The sequence below is a fragment of the Erpetoichthys calabaricus genome, chromosome 6 (genome assembly GCF_900747795.2).
Source record: "Erpetoichthys calabaricus chromosome 6, fErpCal1.3, whole genome shotgun sequence".
Lineage (NCBI taxonomy): Eukaryota > Metazoa > Chordata > Cladistia > Polypteriformes > Polypteridae > Erpetoichthys > Erpetoichthys calabaricus.
In genome coordinates this window covers 76535154-76558228 of record NC_041399.2, presented here as the reverse complement: position 1 = coordinate 76558228, position 23075 = coordinate 76535154, and the positions used below count along the sequence as shown (strand labels likewise).

Sequence of the window (23075 nt, the reverse complement as noted above, 5' to 3'; positions counted from 1 at the left end):
TACCAATTTATCATCAAGGAGCTAGGCATTTCAAATGTCTGCTGAGCTACAGCACACCAAGAGCCACGGGAAAGCATTACATTTTGATTCCTAGCTACAGGTTTCTTTTTGCTGTGCTGGTGCCCCTGCCTACTACCCAACCTACCTGGAAAGGGGTCTCTCTTTGAACTGCCTTTCCCAAGGTTTCTTCCATTTTTTCCCTACAAGGTTTTTTTGGGAGTTTTTCCTTGTCTTCTTAGAGAGTCAAGGCTGGGGGGCTGTCAAGAGGCAGGGCCTGTTAAAGCGCATTGCGGCACTTCTTGTGTGATTTTGGGCTATACAGAAATAAACTGTACTACCCCTACTGTCCCAGGACATAGTGCCACCTATTTACACTAATATTTCTGTCATTCCTTCCATGACATGAATACAAACAATATTTAGTCTGTTTCTTACTGTTGCCTGTTTATTGCTCTTACTTTTCCTGGCATAGTTTTCTACTCTGCCACCACATATATTTACATATACATGTAGTAAGCCACTGTAACACCATGCCTATCTCTAGCCGTTCTGTCCTTTTGCATTCAGTTTCAATACATAAAAATCTGACCATCATCCTCATATACATCACATATACACTTACTAAATTAAATCATATTTAACAGAAGATAACATAGACAGTTTTTGGTAGTGGTACATATAAAATATATTCACCTATTCTGTCAAATCTCTTGGAATAATTTTGGCTATAACAGGTTGAAGGTCTAGAACCAAGGTTTTTATAGTTTTGCCTTTTTATATTAGTTTTCTACATTTTTTCTGACCTTACTTGGAAATTCAGTTTAGTTTTAGTTTTCCTTCATTGTGTATTTTTAGTTTTAGTTTAGTTTTTATTTCACAAAGACATTTCTATTTTATTTTTTATATATATTAGTTTCAGTTTTAGTTTTAGTAATTATGGCATGGAGTGCCTACGGAGTTAGTTTTGTGTCACAATCAGACAGAACTGTACACTTAACAGATTTGGATATGAGTTTAACGTTAGTGGAAGCTTACTACACTGCCTGGTTTACTATCTGGTTTTGTTTTTGTCTGATAAAAACAAGCATAATCAATACTAGACACTGAATATGAACAATTTTACCAATTTTATAATTTTTTAAATATTTTTTCATGAAAATCACAGGGGCTTAGGAAGAACAGGGTTCTTAGACTTGAATGAGTGTACAGACCCCAACTAGCTGTATTGAGGGAAACAAAGAACAACAAGCATGTAGTGTCAAGGTTAGGGGCAGTGAGTCTTGAATAGACCACCATAAAGAACAGTAAACCTATAATGAGCAGAGCAGGAGCAGGTAATAGGAGTACGGACAGGCATAAAACAACAGAGACAGCGTCTGAAATTAAGAACAACATATACATTATCTAAACCTGTTTATTCAGAGTAGGATTGCAGGAAATCTGGAGCCTATCACAGCAGGTTTGGATGCAAGGCAAGAAAAATCCCTGGTATACAATATGTATGATAAGGCTGATGTTAAGAACAAAAAGAATATGATATTTCAACTATCTATTTTGAGAGAGTGAGAAAAATATTGAAAAAAGGGAGACAAATATTTTAAATTATAATTCTGCTACTGGATTACTTTCACAATATCAGGTATTTTGAGTTGTGAATATGAACTAAAAAAGATAAATTAATAAATATGGAATAAATACAAAAACCCATTAGTATGTTTAGTTTTTCGTCACTTGTCAGACTCTCTAATTTGTTTCTATTGCTTCGTTGTTAAACAATGTTTTTAATGCAAAAGTGATTGATCAGCAACAATATGCTGATCTCGTATGATGACCTAGTCAGTCTCTCGATCAGTGCCGTTTTATTTTCAAAAACCGGGACTGCTCTCCCCATGACTTTCTTGTATACTCAGATATGGGGATGGATATTTGAGGAGTAAACCGCAAGACAATGATTATATTTTTATATTATGTATATTAAGGATTCATCAACAACAAATCAAATTAATAATATATTGAACAATTATGATAAAAGTAAAGTTGAATAAATCAGACTCTATAGCTGTATAAATAAAAAAAAAATCAAGTATGTGTTCAGGTAAAGTACCACTTCTGGGTGATGGATTTGGCCCAAAAGTTAATACATATCTATAACTGTGGTGTAACAACCACATGCCGAATTTCATCCATCCATCTAGTTGCATTTTTGAGTTGTCGTGTTTACACAAACAGACACAGACACACACATACACGCGCGTGCGTACACACAAAATTCCAAAAAACAGTATTGTTGGACACTGGTTAGTCTATAATGTCAAGATTCATCAAAATATCACGGTCGAATTTTTTCATGAATACTATACTTACTCTATACTTCGTATATGAGAAAGTAAAAACGATTTCTCCTGTGTGAATTGGCAGGTGAATTGCTGTCAACAAAAAGCAGACACCTGAGAAATAAACTGAAACATTACTCACTCGTGATTTTTCTGTACATATGGTAAACATTTTGTTAACCAGCAAATTCTGATTTCAGCCGTTTGAATTACATCTTGATATACAACAAGCACAAAGAAAGGCGGCACGCAAATCGCTTTCTATTTCTCACGCTTTACGCACCCGCACTTAGCTTGCTCTGTCACCGCAAATGCTGTGTGAACAGCTGCCCTCCGCTGGATGAATATATGTGGGCGGCTCGTGGTGGATGACTTTCTGTTTTAGAGAAAACTTACAAGGGTTAAAGACTAATGGCAAGAATATTCATTCAAAAATGAAAACTAAAAATATTTTAGTAAATTATTATTTTATTTCAGCTAGTTCTCCCCGTGTCTTCGTGGGTTTCCTCCGGGCGCTCCGGTTTCCTCCCACAGTCCAAAGACATGCAGGTTAGGTGAATTAGCGATTCTAAATTGGCCCTAGTGTGTGCTTGGTGTGAGGGTGTGTTTGTGTGTGTCCTGCGGTGGGTTGGCACCCTGCCCGGGATTGTTTCCTGCCTTGTGCCCTGTGTTGGCTGGGATTGGCTCCAGCAGACCCCCGTGACCCTGTGTTCGGATTCAGCGGGTTGGATAATGGATGGATGGATTTCAGTTAGTCTTTTCAGCTACTTTAATAGTTTCGTTTAGTTTTAGTTTTTCATTTCAGTTTTGTTAATTATTTTATTTCAGTTTATGAAAATGTTTTTTTAATAATAGTTTCAGTTTTGATTTTAGTTTTCGTTAACTATAATAACCTTGTCAGGAACCATCAATGGCTAACCTGAATTAAAGTCAATGCAGGCAGCTGATAATGCTCTAGTGGCTAAGGTACCAAAACTAAAACTAAAAGGTTGCCAGTTCATATCACTTTGTTACCCCATCTTAACAAACTTTACTTATCTGTACTCCCATTATAGGAATTATACATAACAACAGACACATATTTCTGCACTGGTGAAACATTTTAGAATAGCTCTGATATTAGTGGGGAAATATACAAATAAAGGTTTCTTCTTTGTTTGTCCTGTAAAAGATGATGAACATGGAAGCTGGAAATTGTATGAGAAAATGTTCAAGAAGGATACAGTTTATTAGATATGCATATTCTGACTTATTGGCTATACCAGCCGTGTTAAACTGAACTTAATACTGTTTATGTTCAAGACAAAATAAAAAAGCAAAGCCAGTTTGTGACAACAAAATGGTTTAAAAAGATTTTTGAGTTGTAATAAGGGGGCAACTGGCCAATCTGGGTGAATCCAAAAAACACATGTTATACCAACAAAGACAGAGAGAGAGATTATACTCATTGCACCAACTCGGTCACCACTATAGTAATTAAATACTCTTATTTTATGTAAATGAAAACTTAAAAATCTGAAGTGTATATTTGTTAGAATTCCTGAATACAAGTCTGTTTAACAAAAAAGGGTAGTGCCTCAGAAATTTCATTTTGGTAAAACAAATTTGTTATACAATACATGGCCTTGTCATCTTGTCATCAAGTCCAATACCTAAAATCTTTGCATACACTTCAGGCAGCACTCAATTTTAAGCATTTCATCCAAAAAGACTGGTAAAGTAATTTTATTTTAGTGCCAAAATAAATCTCTTTTTCTGTTAAGGTTTTCAGGTCCCCGATAAAAATCCATCATCCATTTTTTCTAATGCAAAAAATATATAGCAGAATCCAAATCTAACAGGATGCTAGTCCATCAGTGGGGACATTCATAAACACAAACAAGATATATACTTATACCAAGTACTTTACAACTCCGGGTTAAACAAACATATTAATTAATGGTAATTTAAAGACACTAAAGTACTGATCAAATAACTGAACCCAGGTATATGAAATTATGAGGCAACACCCTTAACTACTGACCCCACTACTCTTATAAATATAATAATGAATAACAAACACAAAAACTTTATCTTTTAGATGAAACCAAGTTCAATATTTTTAATTAATATAGACATTTACAAGAAAACTAGCGTTTTTGCCTTTTTCTGTGGGATGCTGAACAACAAAATATGTTACATCTAGCAAAACAGCAGCAAAACCCACAAGAATTAATAAACCTGTCTGAGATTTACTGTAATAGAAAGTATAGCTAAGTGAGCTACATCTCTTAACATTTTATAATATACCTGTTTTTCTGTTACGATGGAAAGCAACTTTATACCAATTGCCATTGTTGTATCTTTTGTCAGTTTCAAGGGTGAGTGGTCCACCTCCAAGGTCAAAGGTTAGTTTTACTTTTCCATCTACCAGCTCAATAGACAGGAAATCTCTCTGAAAAAGAGTGGACAATAGTTCAGAATGACTTGGTCACAAAATAGACTTACAAAATAAATTTAAAAAGTGATATAGATATTGAGGTTTTATTTCTTTGAAAGAAGGAAAGACATTAATTACTTAGTAGATTTTATGCAGTAAAGAAAAATGCACACTGAATCTCAGTTAGCAGTGATGTATAAAGTATACTTTAAAATTTAAGTTTTATTATAGAAATGCAGGATGAATAAACTTTATGCTACAAAAGTTTACATACTGATCTCAAAATGTTTTCTTAGTATTTTCTAGTTATGATCTCACCAGTGTGCTATTAGAATAATAAAAGAATAAAGTTTCAGCTAATCACAAATACATAATCACAACAAGCCAAATAAACTATAACCGCTAAAGCACTCTTCAGATAGGCTCTTAACCACAGCTAAACTGCCATTTTCTGAGTCTAGTGCTCTCTAGTAACACCTGTAAATGTTTAAGATGTCAGAGTTAGAGGCCTGCAGGCTTTTCTCTGAAATCTGTTTCCTATCCATAAGCTAGTTCATGACTGAAAATCGGTCTGTTGCTTAATGAAACTCACTGTTTACACATTTCAATCTGCTTTTTTGAGAAACCCTGGAACACATATTATTGTTTCTGTTAGATTAAACATTATTTTTGTTGCAGCAGCAGTTTTTTTAGATTGATTCAGAATTATAAGGCAATAAACTGTGCTCTGCCCTTCCTAAAAGCAATACTTTACATGGTCTGTAGATTACAAGGAGCCTATTTTGAGTCAAACAAATGTTTGCAGTAAATACTTTATGATTTCTTTTTAAATTATGCATGCCAATTTGTTGATTTATGAAAAAAAACACAAGGAATATGAGGCAGAATATGAATACTGCATTATTGTTCAAAAAGTAAATATAAGGAAAAAATTTCCATTGGACATTTAATAAATTAAATGTAAAAAATGTGTGTGTGTATATATATATATATATATATATATATAAATAAATAAAGATGTTTTAAAAATTTGGAATCCTATTTGTGACTCATAAAATACAATACTATAATAAACACAATGCCATCCAGGACTGACGTAAAGGAAATTTCATATAAAAAACAAACTTAAGCAGAAATACAGTACTATGATTTGGTATGTAGAAGTATTTAAACAGACACAGATGTATGGCCAGATTGCATATTTTCTTTAAATCTGATTAGCATGCTGTTTTATAAAGTCTTTTTCATTAACCCTCACTAAAAAGTATCCTTACTACAAATCTTGCGTACAGCATTTTGCATTCATTTATATCAGTATTGTGAACTGAAAATGGTTAAGTCAGCAATAATACATTTTTTGAAGTGGATGCATGTTTGGTGTATGGACTGTAGGGTATAGGATAAATGCATTAGAAAATCTCATATATATTTCTCTTCTGGTTCGTCCTGCTTCCACTTCAAAACCGGTCCCACCCACACACAACTGACATGGCATTTCTCGATTCCTATTCGTCCTCTTCCAAACCCTACCCCACACTGCCTGCAGCTCCTCTTGAAAACTGGTCCCGCCCACACGCAGCCAACACGGCATTTCTCGATTCCTATTCGTCCTCTTCCAAACCCTTCCCCACACTGCCTACGGCCTCCCATACACTTTGCTATTTTCATTATACTGCGACGGTTGTTTCCTAAGCCTTTGTTATAAAATGAATGACAGTATTTTCTCTGTCAACGGGTTTTTGTACAACGTCATCTCTATTCTGGGATCCAGCAACTGCCTGTTCCTATCAGTGGGTTATTTCTTGACACAAACAGTTGACGAAGGCAATGCACTCTCACTACCGGTAAAGTAGCTTTACCACTTTTGCGGGAGCCACCTGTGTCTTTACAACAGCTTCTTACACAGCAAACATCAGTAGCTAAAAACTATCGTGAACACATTCGAGAATACAACTCTTCTCTAGCGTTTGCTTCCATGGGTGCACAGATAACTCAACCTCCTGGCCACGGACCATACTGTTTTAAAATACACAGGCAAATTTATTACCAAATCTCTCCACTATACGCTAACACTTCTACCTCTCCAGGATATGGACAGTTGTATGTTTTTGACAGAGCGCAAGCTACTGAAGTACGCTTACAAAATAAAGCAAACTCTGCATGCAGTGAAAATTTACTTCTCCAGCTAGATTCCATGCTCAGAACCATCAACCCCTTCACTAAATCATACAAACACATGCATGAAATCACTCAGTCCAATCCAACAGCATCTGTATGAATTGTTCTCAAGGAAAACCCTAGGCAGGATTTACGACGATGAAAGAACCGCCAAGCGAATAAGGCTTACTCAATGCCAATTTTACACGTACAGATTAGCAATGAGAAATACATTTCGTATTTTGCACTTCAGCAGCAAACTATTCCAACAGTAAGTCATAGATGCGTATGTTAAAACAGAGGGCGCGCATCTCATCTATCTCAGATTACATTCAACAAGATCTGTGCGTGGAACAATACAAAGGACTATCAGACGCACTGTAAGCAAACGCTGAAAATAACAACGTACGTATAGGTAAAATGATCATACTACCGTCCACATTTCCAGGAAGTCCAAGATACATACAACAAAACTATCAGGATGCCATGGCCATAGTACATAAATTCAGAAAGCCTGATTTATTTATCACTTTCACATGTAATCCTGCTTGGCCGGAAATTCTAAATGCATTGTCGGATACCCAAAGACCAGAGCACAAACCTGATACCAGTCTTCAGCCACTGTCAGTTGTACGTGGCTTTTTCTAGGGTTAGATCTTTCGACTCATTATCTGTTGTCTCCACCAAAACACCAATTCACAACTGCGTCTTTCAAGAAGTATTTATTTCTTCTTGATTTCTGAATTCCTTTCTCACCGTTTCCGTTCCTATTCTTACAACCGCCGTATGCTACAGTGGGCATCGGCTAGTTATGAATACCAGTTATGAATAGTTTTTACAGGATGTTGAAATTAGTTTTAGAAATGTTCATTTACAGTTAGGTCCATAAATATTTGGACAGAGACAACTTTTTTCTAATTTTGGTTCTGTACATTACTACAATGAATTTTAAATGAAACAACTCAGATGCAGTTGAAGTGCAGACTTTCAGCTTTAATTCAGTGGGGTGAACAAAACGATTGCATAAAAATGTGAGGCACCTAAAGCATTTTTTTTTAACACAATCCCTTCATTTCAGGGGCTCAAAAGTAATTGGACAATTGACTCAAAGGCTATTTCATGGGCAGGTGTGGGCAAGTCCATCGTTATGTCATTATCAATTAAGCAGATAGAGTTGGAGTTGATTTGAGGTGCGGTGCTTGCATGTGGAAGATTTTGCTGTGAACAGACAACATGCGGTCAAAGGAGCTCTCCATGCAGGTGAAAGAAGCCATCCTTAAGCTGCGAAGACAGAAAAAACCCATCCAAGAAATTACTACAATATTACGAGTGGCAAAATCTACAGTTTGGTACATCCTGAGAAAGAAAGCAAGCACTGGTGAACTCAGCAACACAAAAAGACCTGGACGTCCACGGAAGACAACAGTGGTGGATGATCGCAGAATCATTTCCATGGTGAAGAGAAACCCCTTCACAACAGCCAACCAGGTGAACAACACTCTCCGGAGGGTAGGCGTATCGAAAGTCTACCATAAAGAGAAGACTGCATGAAAGTAAAAACAGAGGGTGCACTGCAAGGTGCAAACCACTCATAAGCCTCAAGAATAGAAAGGCTAGATTGGACTTTGCTAAAGAACATCTAAAAAAGCCAGCACAGTTCTGGAAAAACATTCTTTGGACAGATGAAACCAAGATCAATCTCTACCAGAATGATGGCAAGAAAAAAGTATGGAGAAGGCGTGGAACAGCTCATTATCCAAAGCATACCACATCATCTGTAAAACACGGTAGAGGCAGTGTGATGGCTTGGGCGTGCATGGCTGCCAGTGGCACTGGGGCACTAATGTTTATTGATGATGTGACACAGGAAAGAAGTAGCCTAATGAATTCTGAGGTGTTCAGAGACATACTGTCTGCTCAAATCCAGCTAAATGCAGTCAAATTGATTGGGCGGCATTTCATGATACAGATGGACAATGACCTAAAACATACAGCGAAAGCAACCCAGGAGTTTATTAAAGCAAAGAAGTGGAAAATTCTTGAATGGCCAACTCAGTCACCTGGGGCTTCATATAAAACGCTGTGCGTAGAACTCACACTATAACATGGCGTAAGCACAAAAGCGGGATTGTGTGTAGACACACAGAAAAATCCAGATGCAGGAATCTGTGCGCACGCAAACTTTCACGTTCTTCCACTACATAAATCCCGATCAGCGTGAAAAGTAACGCACGTGCACGCGCCTTCTGTCCCGCCCCAACTCCTCCCAGAATTACGCCTCTTTGAATATGCAAATCAATATAAATAGCCTTCTGTGAAAAGACAATGGGAAAAGCACAGGGAAAAATATAAGAATTTCAGCAAATACCAAGTGGAGGCAAAGGAAAAACGTACTATTTGTTGGTTTAAACAGTGGTATAATCAACAAAAGAAAGTTGATCGAGTGACAAAGTGTTGGAGAAACTCGAAAGATCAAGTTCACAAAATCACACAGTGCCCGAAATAAAAAAGAAATCACATATCAAAGTCGCCGTGAAAAGGCAAGTCGTAGCCCACCGTCTGAGTGTCATATGAAAGCTTATTAGGGTACAGACAAAAAAAATAGGCACACAGTGGGAAAAAAGCACGAAATGTCAACTTTAATCTCGAAATTTCCACTTTAATCACATAGTTTATTTTGCCATTAAAGTAGAACATCATAAACTTCATCTTAAAATCGTTTATTTTACTAGTTTCTCAAGTAGCACGTTAAATGCGTTGTTCTGTATTTGATCTTCTATGTGCTCTATGTGTGTGAATCACTACGTGCTTCCATTCTTTCTCTTTCTCCGACAGGACACAGAATCCATTACATTCGAGATATTACAGCTCTCTGAATAATTAAAATACTGAGATGTATACATGATATCATTTTCATGATGATAGGAGTTAAAGCATGTTATTAAACATGGGAACAAGGTGGCACACTGATTGTTCATGTCTCACGCAAGATGCTTGCGGCTCCATGTGCGACCTTCAATGAAATAATTTATTACAGCAGTACTGTCTCTTTCAAACGTACTAACCTCCAATTCCTGTACTTACTTTTCTTTCTCCAAATACCCAATCGCCACACAATCAGCTCTGTAATAGACGTGAAGCCATTTGTAAGCTTATAACGCCGATTCTTCAAAACTTTTAAGGAACACTGAAATATGTTCGTAGTACATGTTTAATTATTCTATCCGTCTATCCTTCCAGTGTCGCGTCAGCACCAGCAAGAATACAGCGCAAGGTAGGAGCTATCCGTGAACTAGCTATACGCTGCGGCACCGTGTCCTCACATGTTTAATTATTAACAATACAGATTATTTAAATGAAGTTAAAGTTTTATCTGTATACTATAAGCAACATATTTTGCTGCATTTCATCTTAAAAATGATATTGTCATCATACGCGCTTTATAAAGTAGCGCAGGTTGTGCAATATTATAACTGTAGTGTAAGTTTACAGTGAGGTAATTGTACTTATAAGTAAACAGTTCTACAAGGAGCATTTGTTGGACTGATTGAGTGCGTTTAGAGTTCTTGGGATGAAACCTTTTCTAAACCGCGAAGTCCGTACTGAGAAGTCTCTGAAGCATTTTGCCATGGCTCAGGCAGCATCTGCTTCATGCTGTATACCGATATTTCTCTTTCCGATCAGCTGCTGCTGTGATTCCCCACTCAGATACAGTGATATAAATACTCTGAGTGGTGCAGTGAGAGTAATATGAAAAAAGATGATCTGCTGTGGCAACCCTTAACGGAAGCAGCTGAAAGAAGAAGATGCAGTGAGAGTTACAACGCTAAAGCAGTTATGGTATTTGGAATACTATGGCTATTCCCTGGACCACTATATTGCTGCAGGTTAATTACAATCAGATGCATTACACTAATAAACAATATGCAGTTAGTTTCAGTGTATTTATAAAGCCACGTCAGGAATGTGGAGCTAAGAAAGAAAGGGTTACCACACAGGAACACTAGCACTGCTTTGACGCTGGGTGCCGCCAGTCTGCAAAACCGAGCGGAGAAATTGCGTACGCCAAGGTATGAGTTACCATGGAAATGTGTGTGGCTTTACGCCAAGTTTAGGTTTTATACATCGCGATTTGAGCGTGGAAACGGGAGTACGCAACATTTCTGTGCGTACGCACCGTTTATACGTGAGGCCCCTGATCTTAACCCAATTGAGCATGCATTTCACTTGTTGAAGACTAAACTTCAGACAGAAAGGCCCACAAACAAACAGCAACTGAAAGCCGCTGCAGTAAAGGCCTGGCAGAGCATTAAAAAGGAGGAAACCCAGCATCTGGTGATGTCAATGAGTTCAAGACTTCAGGCTGTCATTCCCAGCAAAGGGTTTTCAACCAAGTATTAGAAATGAACATTTTATTTCCAGTTATTTAATTTGTCCAATTACTTTTGAGCCCCTGAAATGAAGGGATTGTGTTAAAAAAATGCTTTAGTTGCCTCACATTTTTATGCAATCGTTTTGTTCACCCCACTGAATTAAAGCTGAAAGTCTGCACTTCAACTGCATCTGAGTTGTTTCATTTAAAATTCATTGTGGTAATGTACAGAACCAAAATCAGAAAAAAGTTGTCTCTGTCCAAATATTTATGGACCCAACTGTATGAAATTTCATTATGGGTGGCTGCTATAGACTCTCAGATGGTCACATATAGAAAGATGAATATTAGATGAGAGTACAGATGCTGAGAATATTTGTGGTTTCCGTTTTTTTTTAATTATATTTTTGGATCCAAATCCAGTAATTGCATACAAATGTCAGTTTTTTACAGGTTTCAAGTGGTCTCAAGGATACAGAAAAACAAAACTTGTACCAGTATATGTACCAGATCTTTGAGAAAGCAGAGATATGCCTTCTATTATAGAATATGAGGAAGTAAAAGAGGGAACGAGAACAAAGTAGTTATACCAACTAGGCTTGTGAGGAGGGTTTTGGAAAGACGTGTAGCCCAATGAACTGGAGAAGTGGCTAACAGATTTAAACTAGTTAATTATTATGGGGATGTTGTTAGTAAACTGGAATTTGTAGAAACATTATATATAAATTTGTGCTTAAGGAATGGATGTGATGAAAAAAGTCCATAAAATACATTTTTGGAATGTTGACCTGAAAAGAATATACAAAAGAGAGTTTCTCAAATACTGTATGATGAGCAAACAAGTTTACCTTACAATATGATTTTGTTGTGAGCTTTTAAACAATCAAGAGATTTTGAGAATTTAGCCTTTATCAGACTGAAGATATACAGATTTGAAAAATTCAGAATACTTTTGAAAACATTTTAATAACCAAAAATTTTGGAAGGATACTGCATTGGGTGAAAAGAAAAAAGTTAAGATTTGAAAAAAAGGCATGTAAAAAGAAGTAATAGAAATGATTATAAGGATGAGAGGTCCTTTGATTGAAGACTGAAAAAATGGAAAAAATAGATAAGGGAAAACACAGGGAAACATGTATGGAAATAAGATATTGGTTGGGTTTTAATGTAAAGAATTTGCATTGTCTCATAACTTCTTGTATTGATTCTGTATCTTCATAAATAAAGTTTTAATAAAACAATATGCATACCGTTCCATTTGAAGACAGGTAAAGCAGTAAGCCATTTGATGAGAAGGTTTTGAAAAGCATCCCAAGTTGAGTTCTTGTTGAATAAAGGGCTTTCTCAACAACAGAATAACCACTGCCATCAAAGTGGAAGGAAGTGTCGTCATCCTGTGGACTAAATGTCAAGATTTGGGATAATTACAAGCTGTAGTTATCACAAGAAACCCAACTGAATAACTTATTCAAGGAACTTTTGTATTTGCAATGATCTTTAGGTCTAATCGAATTTTAAAAATGTTAATTGTATTTGTTAATATAACAAATACCTACATTTTTCATGCCCTACAAATTATAATAATGTTATTGCATCAAGTTAAATTTTATATGTAACATTTTATCAATTAATTTTAAACTACATATGACATGAAAACAGCATAAACTTTTGTGTGTTCATCTCTGGTTACAGAAATTTAAATAGAATAGGTTGGTCCTTATGGTTCATAGGTTTACGATTTGTAGATCTGCCTATTTGCAGGTCTGTCATCAATAATTAAATGGAAATTAATTTGTGATCTACTGTGATAGCAGATGGTGCTGTAGCAGCGCTACTTAAATGCACTACAAATCCCAGCAAACCCTGGAGTACCGCATCATTGGGCAGCTATGGCAGTTGCCGCGATGGCTGCTGGGTGAAAGATGAGTGCACTAATTTTAAAACTGAACCATAAGAAGCAAAGAGGATCACAAATGGTGGTGTGTTTTTGTTTCATTGCTTTACTGCGCAACTGGATTACAATTGCAAGAATAGGATTACAATTTTACAATTTATGTTTTTTGTCCTGTGCCCGCTTGTTTGCCTCATTTCATCTAGGTTGGTAAATGTCTTCTTCTGGAAGTGCTCCCAACTTCTACAAATCTTTACATACATACTGTAGGCATAAGGATAGGACAAAGCTTTACATAACAGCTGTTCACAGGGGATTTCATTTCATAACAACACCACTATCATCTGCATCTGCAAAACTGGACTATGTTGTGTTTATTGTTTTGTTTTTAGTGTTTTGTTGGATTTTTTTTTTGTAACTGTAATAAAAATAATTTTTGTTGTTTATTATCATAAATTTTATTACAAAACTTACATTTCACAAAAGAACTGTTGAACTACGCACTTTTGTCTGGGCAAACGCTATGCATATTTGTCATGGCAGCCAGCCTCACACACATGATTTGTTTGTACAGTGATCTTTCTATCATACACTTCTTATAACTTTTTGCATCTTATTTAACGCAATAAACTGAGAATACACAGTAGTCATGGACCCAAAATGTATTTGCGGATTTTCCCGTTCGCAAGGGTCCTGTGCTTCCCAAACTGTAAGGGATAACTGAACTTGGTTTCCTGTCAAATCAAAAAATACACAGTAACAAACATTTTTAGAGCTTGACATGTTAAAAAAGTTAAAAATGTGAAACTGATGATGAAAGTATACTGAAATGTTAGAAACGTAGTTGCCAAGTTTTTAAGTCACATGTTAGATATTTGGTATATACAGTAGATTTTATTTTTTTATGATACTGAAAAACTGACCAGCATTACAATCATTGAATTACTCTAGCAAAGAAGTGACTTACGTGATGAAGCAGCCTCTGCATGCACCTTCCCTTTGTGCATAGTTCCACAGCCCGATATTTTTTCCATTGAGAGAAGCCTCTCCCATACATCCTTTGAAATGTGTAACTTTTACAGCCACTGGTTTCTATTAAAACATAATGAAAAATATAAATATCCATATTACTAACCGAGAATGCTAAACCGGATGATGGACGCAGGCACATCCGGCCATGGGCCGTAGCTGCAAAAAGACGTACTGCGCAGGCGCAAGAAAGGGCGGACGGGATACACACCAAGAGGGGGATTTAACAAGCCCCTGGAACACAAAAAAAAAGAACACAAAACCACCCCACACACCCTACAAGCAACGGACGGGACACACACAAAGAGGGGGATTCAACAAGCCCCTGGAACACAAAACGAAAGAAGACGCTCGCTCAACAACAATCCTCACCCACCCACCCCCCCACCCCCAATCAATAAGAAGTGACACCCAAAGCCACATATCTAAAGGAAACGTCCATATTAAACATACGTCATCTCAAAACCTTCACACTAGGCAGCATAGGTGGATCTCATTAAAATAAAGCACTATTAACCGTTCAACTGGAGAAAAGGCTCCATATTAACAGTGAGTGCGATCCTCCTTAATACTTATACATATTTCGCACGCTGAGGAACACACGGTCACGGGTACAAAACGATTCGGATCAGATAACGGAACCAAACACACGAACACGAATGAAACAAAAAGAATACACGGCGGCGCATACAATGCGCTTCGGAAAATACGTGAGAAAAAATGTCTCGGATCAAAAAACGCAAAGCTCAAGTAACCCCGTTACAGAGACGTGCCCAAATGAACAGACACATTGAACGTAGATGCATACGGCGCGCGTCTCAAAGTGCTGCATCAAAACAAGCACGATTTCAAAAGAAAGAGCTTGCGTCTCAGACATGCAAAAAAGGGAGCAAAGCAACGCGCATATGACCGGCCAGAAAACAAGCAAGCAGGACTCAAAAAGCAGAAAGCTCAACTGACCGACATACAAAAACGGACAAGGCACGATACAAACAATGCACGACGTAGAGTGAAACGGACTTTGCGCAAAGCGGAGGCGGATCAATTAAAACTCAAAAATAGCGCGTCACAAATAATGGACATGCAACAACGCGGCACTCAAACTCCACAAGCAAAACATGCCCGTCGCAGACATCAACACCAGACGTCTGCTAAACGCTTACGCCAGTTGGCTGACAACGCTTTCAATAATGAGTCCACTATTGAGGAAAATTCATTGGGATTAATGAATGTCATTTGCAATCATTGTCATTCACTTAACTTCACAGAAGAAACAACTGGCAATACAAATAATGAATTTACACGTTGTTGTCAAAAGGGGGCAGATTAGACTGCCTCCTTTACATTCATATCCTGAATATCTACAGAAGCTTCTAACTAAGGATGTGCCTGAAAGTAAAAACTTTATGAACTGCATTAGATCCTACAATAGTTCATTTGCTTTTGCATCTACCGGAGTACATATCAGGCCACCAAAAGGCAATGGCCCATACTGCTTTCGCATATGTGGTTAACACAACGCACTATATTATGTCCAAAAAATATTAATGTTAATCACATTATTAACCAGGTCATTTCATTACTTCCTGGAGAGACACGGCTCTTTCTAAGCTCTGACAAAGTTGACTCTGATGACGACAATGAACATCTGAATTTCCCATTAGAATATTTGAACACTCCTAACCCGGACGAATGACCACAACACAACCTTACCCTTAAAAACGGAACAATAATCATGCTATTAAGAAACCTTAACACTAAACAGGGTTTATGCAATGGCACACGGTTAGTCGTCAACACCATAACACACGATGTTATTCAAGCAACAGTTCTTTCAGATTCACTTGCTAACAATACTGTTCTCATTCTTGGAATTGACCTTACGAGTTCTGACCTAGAATTACCTTTTACATTGAAACACCGACAGTTCCCCATTAAACCTGCATTTGCCATGACCAGCAACAAATCACTAGGACAAACCATGGACAAGGTTGGCATCTACCTCTCTGAACCCGTTTTTGGACATGGACAACTTTATTTTGCCTTCTCATGTGTTCGACGTTCATCTCACATTAAAGTTAAAATTAAAAATGATCCATGCCAAGGAAGACTCATTCAAAGACTAGACACCATCTTTACTACTAATGTTGTATACAGAGAAATATTCCTATAAAACATTACTCTATGCCAAACACTCTATTTTGTATTTATATAGGCATCATCCAAACCTGCACACTATTCTATATCTAATTCATACATCTCACTCTTTGTCATGCCCCAACGCCAGGGGTTGGCGAGCGAAGCGAGCAGGGGGCGGAGCCCCCTAGTTATGAGAGAAAAGAACACCTTACAGATAAAAAAGAATGTAACAAAAATAGCACACCTGTACTTGACCACTAAGACCACCAACAAAGACAAATGTTGAATTATTAATATCCAAAACTGTAGATATTCCTGGTGAGCTTGCAGTTTTCACAGCTGGCTTATCAGATAATTTGAGGTCAACAACAGAAATGGAACCAGTCCTTCCAAACCTGAAAGTTCATAGTTAAGATGTAAGATACAGTCAAAGATCAACAAGCTTTATATACTAGACAGCAAAGATGAAAACGCAAATAGTTATGAATTTTTTGGAGTATTTTTGAGAATAAATTAGCAAACAGTATGGAGAGATAAAAACTGTATTATATCAAAGAAAACAATCAGCAACATGTTCTATGAATGAGAGGAACACTTTTGGAATGGGTCATTAAAAAGGTGTAAAATGAGCAATAGAAAAGCATTAAGGTTTGTGTTAAACTCAGTAAAATATTTACTAAAATCTTTAATGTAAATCAAGGTATCTGTATGAGATAATGTAAGCATTTTTAAGGACACGATTGTAGTGAAAAAGGGAGACCTGCTACTGAAATAATTGAAGAAACTGATCACAAGAGTAAGAGTGATCACATGAGGTTTTAGGCAAACCGTTCTACTGTGTTGTACTGAAAACTTATTATTTATTTACTGCTTGCAAACTGTGATCTACATAAACAAATAATAGTTTTCTTCCTATTCACTGTGTGAGATGCATACTCCGTTAACACAATGTTCATTTACTTACAAAACATTTTATGCATCTTATTTGGGATAATTACTCCATAATGTGGTTTGGTGAATACATCATTAAAAACATGACCATAGTTTGCATCTTTGCTAGTATGAAAGGTGTTCATTTATTTTTTTAAAATTCTGTTATAAACAGAATAACCAAATATAAACAAATACAGTACACTACACTGTATTTTTCCTAGTTTTTACATAACAAGAACTTTATGCATAACAGTGAAAGGTTGAAGAGGTTTTCAATATTGGTTTATTGTGATCTGTTACCTGGTTGCATGAATACTGTGCCACTTGTCATTGTCAATTTGAATATCAGGATATTCCAGTCTCACAGGCCCAGAACCCACATCCCAAAGAAATGAAACCTTTCCCTTCCGTGTTTCCAATGCCATGAAATCAGCCTACAAAAAGAAGTGCTTATTAAAAAGTGTACTTTAGTACCATTTGTGTTTCAAAATTCAGTCTTTCAGTGTTTCAGTATTGGCTAAGTTAGAAATCCTAAAATTTACTGATGCAATTGAGACAAGGATCATTTGTTAAAATAACAACTAATTTCAAACGGCATCTTTTTCTTGCAGTACATTTTATGTTTATGCACTCACACATATACAAAAAAATAACCAACAGTTTCAAAATGTCAATTTGTGTCTACACTGACTTTTTCATTTTTTTCCTTTCAATATCATTTTCATACTCACATTGGTGCTGCTGCCCAGATAGAAAAGCAGGTTATCAGGCTCGGATGTTTTTACTGTCAGAATCAGAGTGTTATAATTGCTTGAGGTGATCTCTGGCTTGTAAGATCGTACACAATCTCTGTTAGCAGATACAGCTACTTTTATCTAAAAGATAAAATAACAAGAGATGAATTACACAGCAGTCAGCAAGTACAGTTCCCAGGTAGTTAATTTGAAAACTTAACTTTTATATTAAGTTTTCATTATTTTTACGTACATTGATGCACCCACTTGTATTTATTATACTTTGTTTCTCTCACAGAACAAAACAATTATAAAGGTTGATTTGCTCTCATTTAGTGGTGAATATTCCTGTTCAGGCTATATACTAATGGCTGACTGTAAAACCATGCTGGTTGCATCATATACTTAAAATACCAAATTTTTAATTTAACTTTTAATTTTTTGAATTTTAATTATAACACTTAAGAGTATGTAGTTGTAATTCCAGAAATAAGAAATAATGAGCAATTCTGTCCCTGACTCCAAATGCCTTTCCAGGTACACTAAATGAATGAAAGCCACTATCTAAATCAAGTGGACAGTATGGTAAACTGGTGTAATAAAAACTTTCTCACTCTGAATGTAAAAAAGACCAAAAAAATGATATTTGATTTTAAGAGACAGAAATCTATATATTCACCCATTGTTATTTTTGGGGAGGAGGTAAAAATAGTGAATGAATATAAATACTTAGGAACTAACTTAGATAACAATCTTAACTGGAATGCAAATACAAAAAAAATATTCTCTAAATGCAATCAGTGTTTATTTCTCCTCTGTAAAATCAAACTATTTAAAGTAGACAAAGAACTCATGTTGCCCTTTTATTACTGTATAATTCAGTCTGTTATCACGTACAGTTTCATTTCCTGGTTTAGTAGTCTAACAAAAAAAATTTAAAAAAAAACCTCTAGCAGTTTACTAAGCATGCAGCTAAAGTTACTGGGACTGATGTAGATTATCTGGCAAGTGTGTGTCTGAGGACAATGCTAAAGAAACTGAAAATCATCTCAACTGATGACAGATACCCATTACATGTAGAATTTAACTTCAGGAAATCAGGAATGATAGTTGCTTTGAAAACCCACACAAATCGCTCCAGAAATTCCTTTTTTCCTAGTGCCATACAACTTTTTAATAAAGAATATCGTAGAAAATGATTAAAGTTTGATATGTATCCTATAACAATCCTTGTGTAAATATGCATTATTAAATTGTCTTACCTTAGCCTGTCTTGTCTCTATTTGTTTTGTTTCATTTCTTTCTGTCATTATTAGATGCAACAGAGAAGGCAAGTTTCATGTTTTCTTGTGTAAACATGATTAAATAAATCAAACTTGAACCGTATGTACATCCAACTAATACTAGCTGGTTTCCAGTACGCCCTCAGGACAGCTCAAATTCACAGAATTTATTGAGGGATTCTGTTGAAGGTGCTGCACAAATATGTTGAACCTATACTAACGGTAATCTGACCCATAGTTGTTGAAAATTAGCTGATGATGGATCTCCTCTTCTAATAAATTGTTTATCCAGATTGCTAGACTGGATTGAGATTTGATGACAGAGGGAATCTCTGTGTTAAAATGAATTTATTGTCATGGAACATGCTGAAAAAAACATCTTACAGATAGATACCATGCTTCCATTAAGGGGTTTACCTGACTGGTAACAATGTTCAGATATCCTATGGCACTTAAATGCTGTCTATCTTGTTTAATGTACCCAATATATGACACATAAACACATTCTAGACAATTACTCCCAATTATATCCTACTAGTCATTTAGCCCATTACAATAACAGGCGCTAGAACAGTAGTGCATAAACATTAGTAGGAACAGTCTATATTAAATGGCAAGGGACTTTGACCTCATTCTTTTTGTTGGTCGCATTTTTCTTTCTTTCAGCCTTTCTTTTGTTGATGTTTACTTGCTGAGCTGACCGTTCTTCGTGGGCTGCCGCTGTGTATTGTGTGTCTTTAATTTTCTGTGACAGTAATACTGTCTTGTACGTCCGCTGGCTTGTACGTCCGTAATATACCTTTAATTTTCTCTGGCGGTAATACAGGCGTGCGCGTCGGTAATATGCCTTTAATCTCCACTGACAGTAATACTGGCTTGTATATGGCTGTAATATGAGTCACTGTATTGTGTACCTTTAATTTCTTCTCGCTGTAATACTGGTTTGTATTTCCATAAAACGCCTCAACTTTCTCTGACAGTAATATCGCGCATCGCACCGTGCCCCGCGCATGCGCACTTCACCAGAAGACACACACACACGGACACACACAGGGATTTTATTAAAGAGGATATGCCTGAGATGAGGAAAGACAGATCCAATAGATTTTTACTATATGCTGGTCCTCACTATTCTGAATTAACAGAAATTATAAGAACAACGTCTCCCTTTAAATTACACATACACACAACCCTCCTGTAGATGTCTCTTTGCTTTAAAACAATATTATCTTAGCATATGAACCTTTAACTGATTGGGCGCAATAAAGGCAAACGCACCTAAAAAAGCTGACACTAGTATTTCAAGATACACATGGAGTGCTATTCAGAGAGGTTTGTTTTGAAATGATTTAAAATGAATGGAAAATTTAAATAATGTCAATGGATTTAAAATGTATATTCAAAATGTAACAGTCCAAAAAAGTGCGTTAGTTTCATACAGCAGAAAAGACATTTACGTTATAATGCAAATTATGTATTAAATGTTATTAAACACAAAGTATTTTGAACCTATCTACTGTACATGTTTTAAAAACACATTTATTTCTAAATCAGATTTTAAAAACAACACTGTTCAATGTTGTTATTGGGCCTTAATGTTTTCAAGCATGTACCAGACAACAAACAAGACCTTAGGGCCGTGAATAACCAGTGTGGCGCCCGGCTGGGGTTCATGCCCGGCCGGGACGCCCAGGAAGACAGGAGGAGGGTTCATACCTCCTCCAGAACACGAGGGGGCGTCCGCTCTGGTTGTATTGGGGGCCACGGGTACAGGGCTTGGAAGCCCAACCCTGTAGGGGCCCGTGGTCACCGCCCAGGGGCATCCCCGTGCCTGATGGACCCTGGACCCCAGCACTTCCACCACACCAGGAAGTGCTGGGGAGAAGAAGAGAGGGAACACCCGGAGTGCTTCCGGGGAGACAGCCGGCACTTCCGCCACACTGGGGCGTGTCGGGTGGAAGATTGGCGGTGCACACCTGGAGCACATCCGGGTATGGATAAAAGGGGCCGCCTCCCTTCATTCGAGGCTGGAGTCAGGTGGAAGCAGGACAAGGTCGGAGAAAGAGAGAAGGAGGCGGTCTGAAGAGGCAGAGTGGTTGGCCTGGACTTTGGGGAAGACTGGGGTTTGTGGTGCACTTAAGGACTGTGTAAATAATAGTTAGTGTAAATAAACGTGTGGTGGTGCAAAAATAACATGTCTGCCTGTCTGTGTCCGGGGCTCGTTCCACACCAGTTAATAGCTTTTACATAAAATCAACCAACTTAGAATCAAACAAACAAAAAGCACAAACTTACCGAAGCTGCCTGCTTTCGTGCTTGGTTGATGAGCTCCTTAATCTCTGACAAATTTTTGCTCAGGTTATCTTCCAGCATTTTTAGTGGTTTTAAACGATCAAACAACAGACTGGCTTGCATTTCGATTTCTTTAACTTTCTTCTCAGCTGCATTTGCTGAGGAAAAAAAGTAATGATAAAATAAGTAAATATTCATCTGTTGGGCCTCTTCTTCCATTACAGAAGAATGTGGTGAACGTGCCAGCAGTATCTTTACAATACTGTGCACAACTTATAATATTACAGTGAACAGTAGAGTACTTTTAAATATACACCAATTCAGAGATGCCAATCAAACAAACATGGGAAGGTTAAAGTACCCAAAGAAAAGTTTATACAGACATTTACCAGATTTGGAGTCCAACTCAAAATCCCTGGAGATGTGAGACATCAATGCTAACCACTGCTCTACTATAAGGTATTTATAACTATATTTTTATTTACTTTAATTCACCAACAAAAGGCCTGGCTTATGCAAATACTACCTGTACACCTCAGGTAGTAGACATCCTCACCTGTTTTTGCTGACTCATTGAAAAGATATTTTGTAGTGTTTACTGTTTTTCTAGCTTTTGCTACTGTCACCGAGGAGCTTTCCAGTTGCTGGTTTAAGCCTTCCAGCTGCTGAAGTGCGGCAGTTACTGAAGAATTTGCTCCAGTTGCAGAATTTTTCAGGTCCAAGAATAAGCTGCTATTGCCTGTAAAATGGAAATGTTTTTGCAAACAGCTCTTAAAACGTGGACAGTATGGTGGAAAATCAATACGAAACTTTAGCAGACACAGCTAACCAGCACCTTAATACACATTTCATCCAGTCACATACAGCCTATATCTATAATTATATTTTGGAAATCCATGTCTTTCTTTCAAAGCTAACACATCAATTGCACATTATGAAATTTAGTTAAACTTATCAAAAACTGGCTGATTTGTCTCTAATTGTGTTAAATTTAACATGTTATTCACATTTAATTATTAATAATTGATTTCTTCATGTTTTGATTAGGGTCAGGAGAAGGAAAGAGAGAGACAGAGCCTTCAGAGTAGAACTTAGCTGTGAAGTTTATATTTCCTTAAACTCAGTTATCATAGTAGAACTACATATTGTTTGTTACAAAAAATAATGAAGCAAAATTGTAGTGAACTGAAATGTCAAATCCTAAAGTTACTTAAGTGACACAGTGTTGTAGGTTTAGAAGGACTGAAACAATGTTGTAGTAGATGTGAAAAAGTGGAATTAAATGTTGCTATAATTTGTGAAACTTCCTGTGCTCAACATATGAAATGGATTGTCTACTTTCTCCAGAGGAGTTAAGGGATAAAAAAATTAATTAGGGTCTACAGATGAGGATATGTTCAAAATAATTACTTTTTTTAGAGGAAATTACTTCGTTGTTTTGGGTTATGAAGGGATTCCTAAGAGTACATGAACAGGTTTCACTTTGGTTTCTT

The 23075-nt window shown here is 36.8% G+C and overlaps 1 protein-coding gene across 1 annotated transcript in view; it reads right to left on the bottom strand.

The window, feature by feature from the left end:
* Positions 1-23075, bottom strand: part of lama1 (laminin, alpha 1) — a 200034-nt gene that overhangs the window by 23195 nt on the left and 153764 nt on the right. Inside the window, exons 43-50 of the mRNA XM_051928752.1 lie at positions 22139-22321; positions 21586-21740; positions 18005-18148; positions 17574-17707; positions 16585-16735; positions 14140-14264; positions 12532-12682; positions 4623-4767 (exon numbers count right to left, since the gene is read on the bottom strand). Coding sequence (XP_051784712.1) covers positions 4623-4767; positions 12532-12682; positions 14140-14264; positions 16585-16735; positions 17574-17707; positions 18005-18148; positions 21586-21740; positions 22139-22321 — 1188 coding nt within the window. The remainder of the gene's footprint in view (positions 1-4622; positions 4768-12531; positions 12683-14139; positions 14265-16584; positions 16736-17573; positions 17708-18004; positions 18149-21585; positions 21741-22138; positions 22322-23075) is intronic.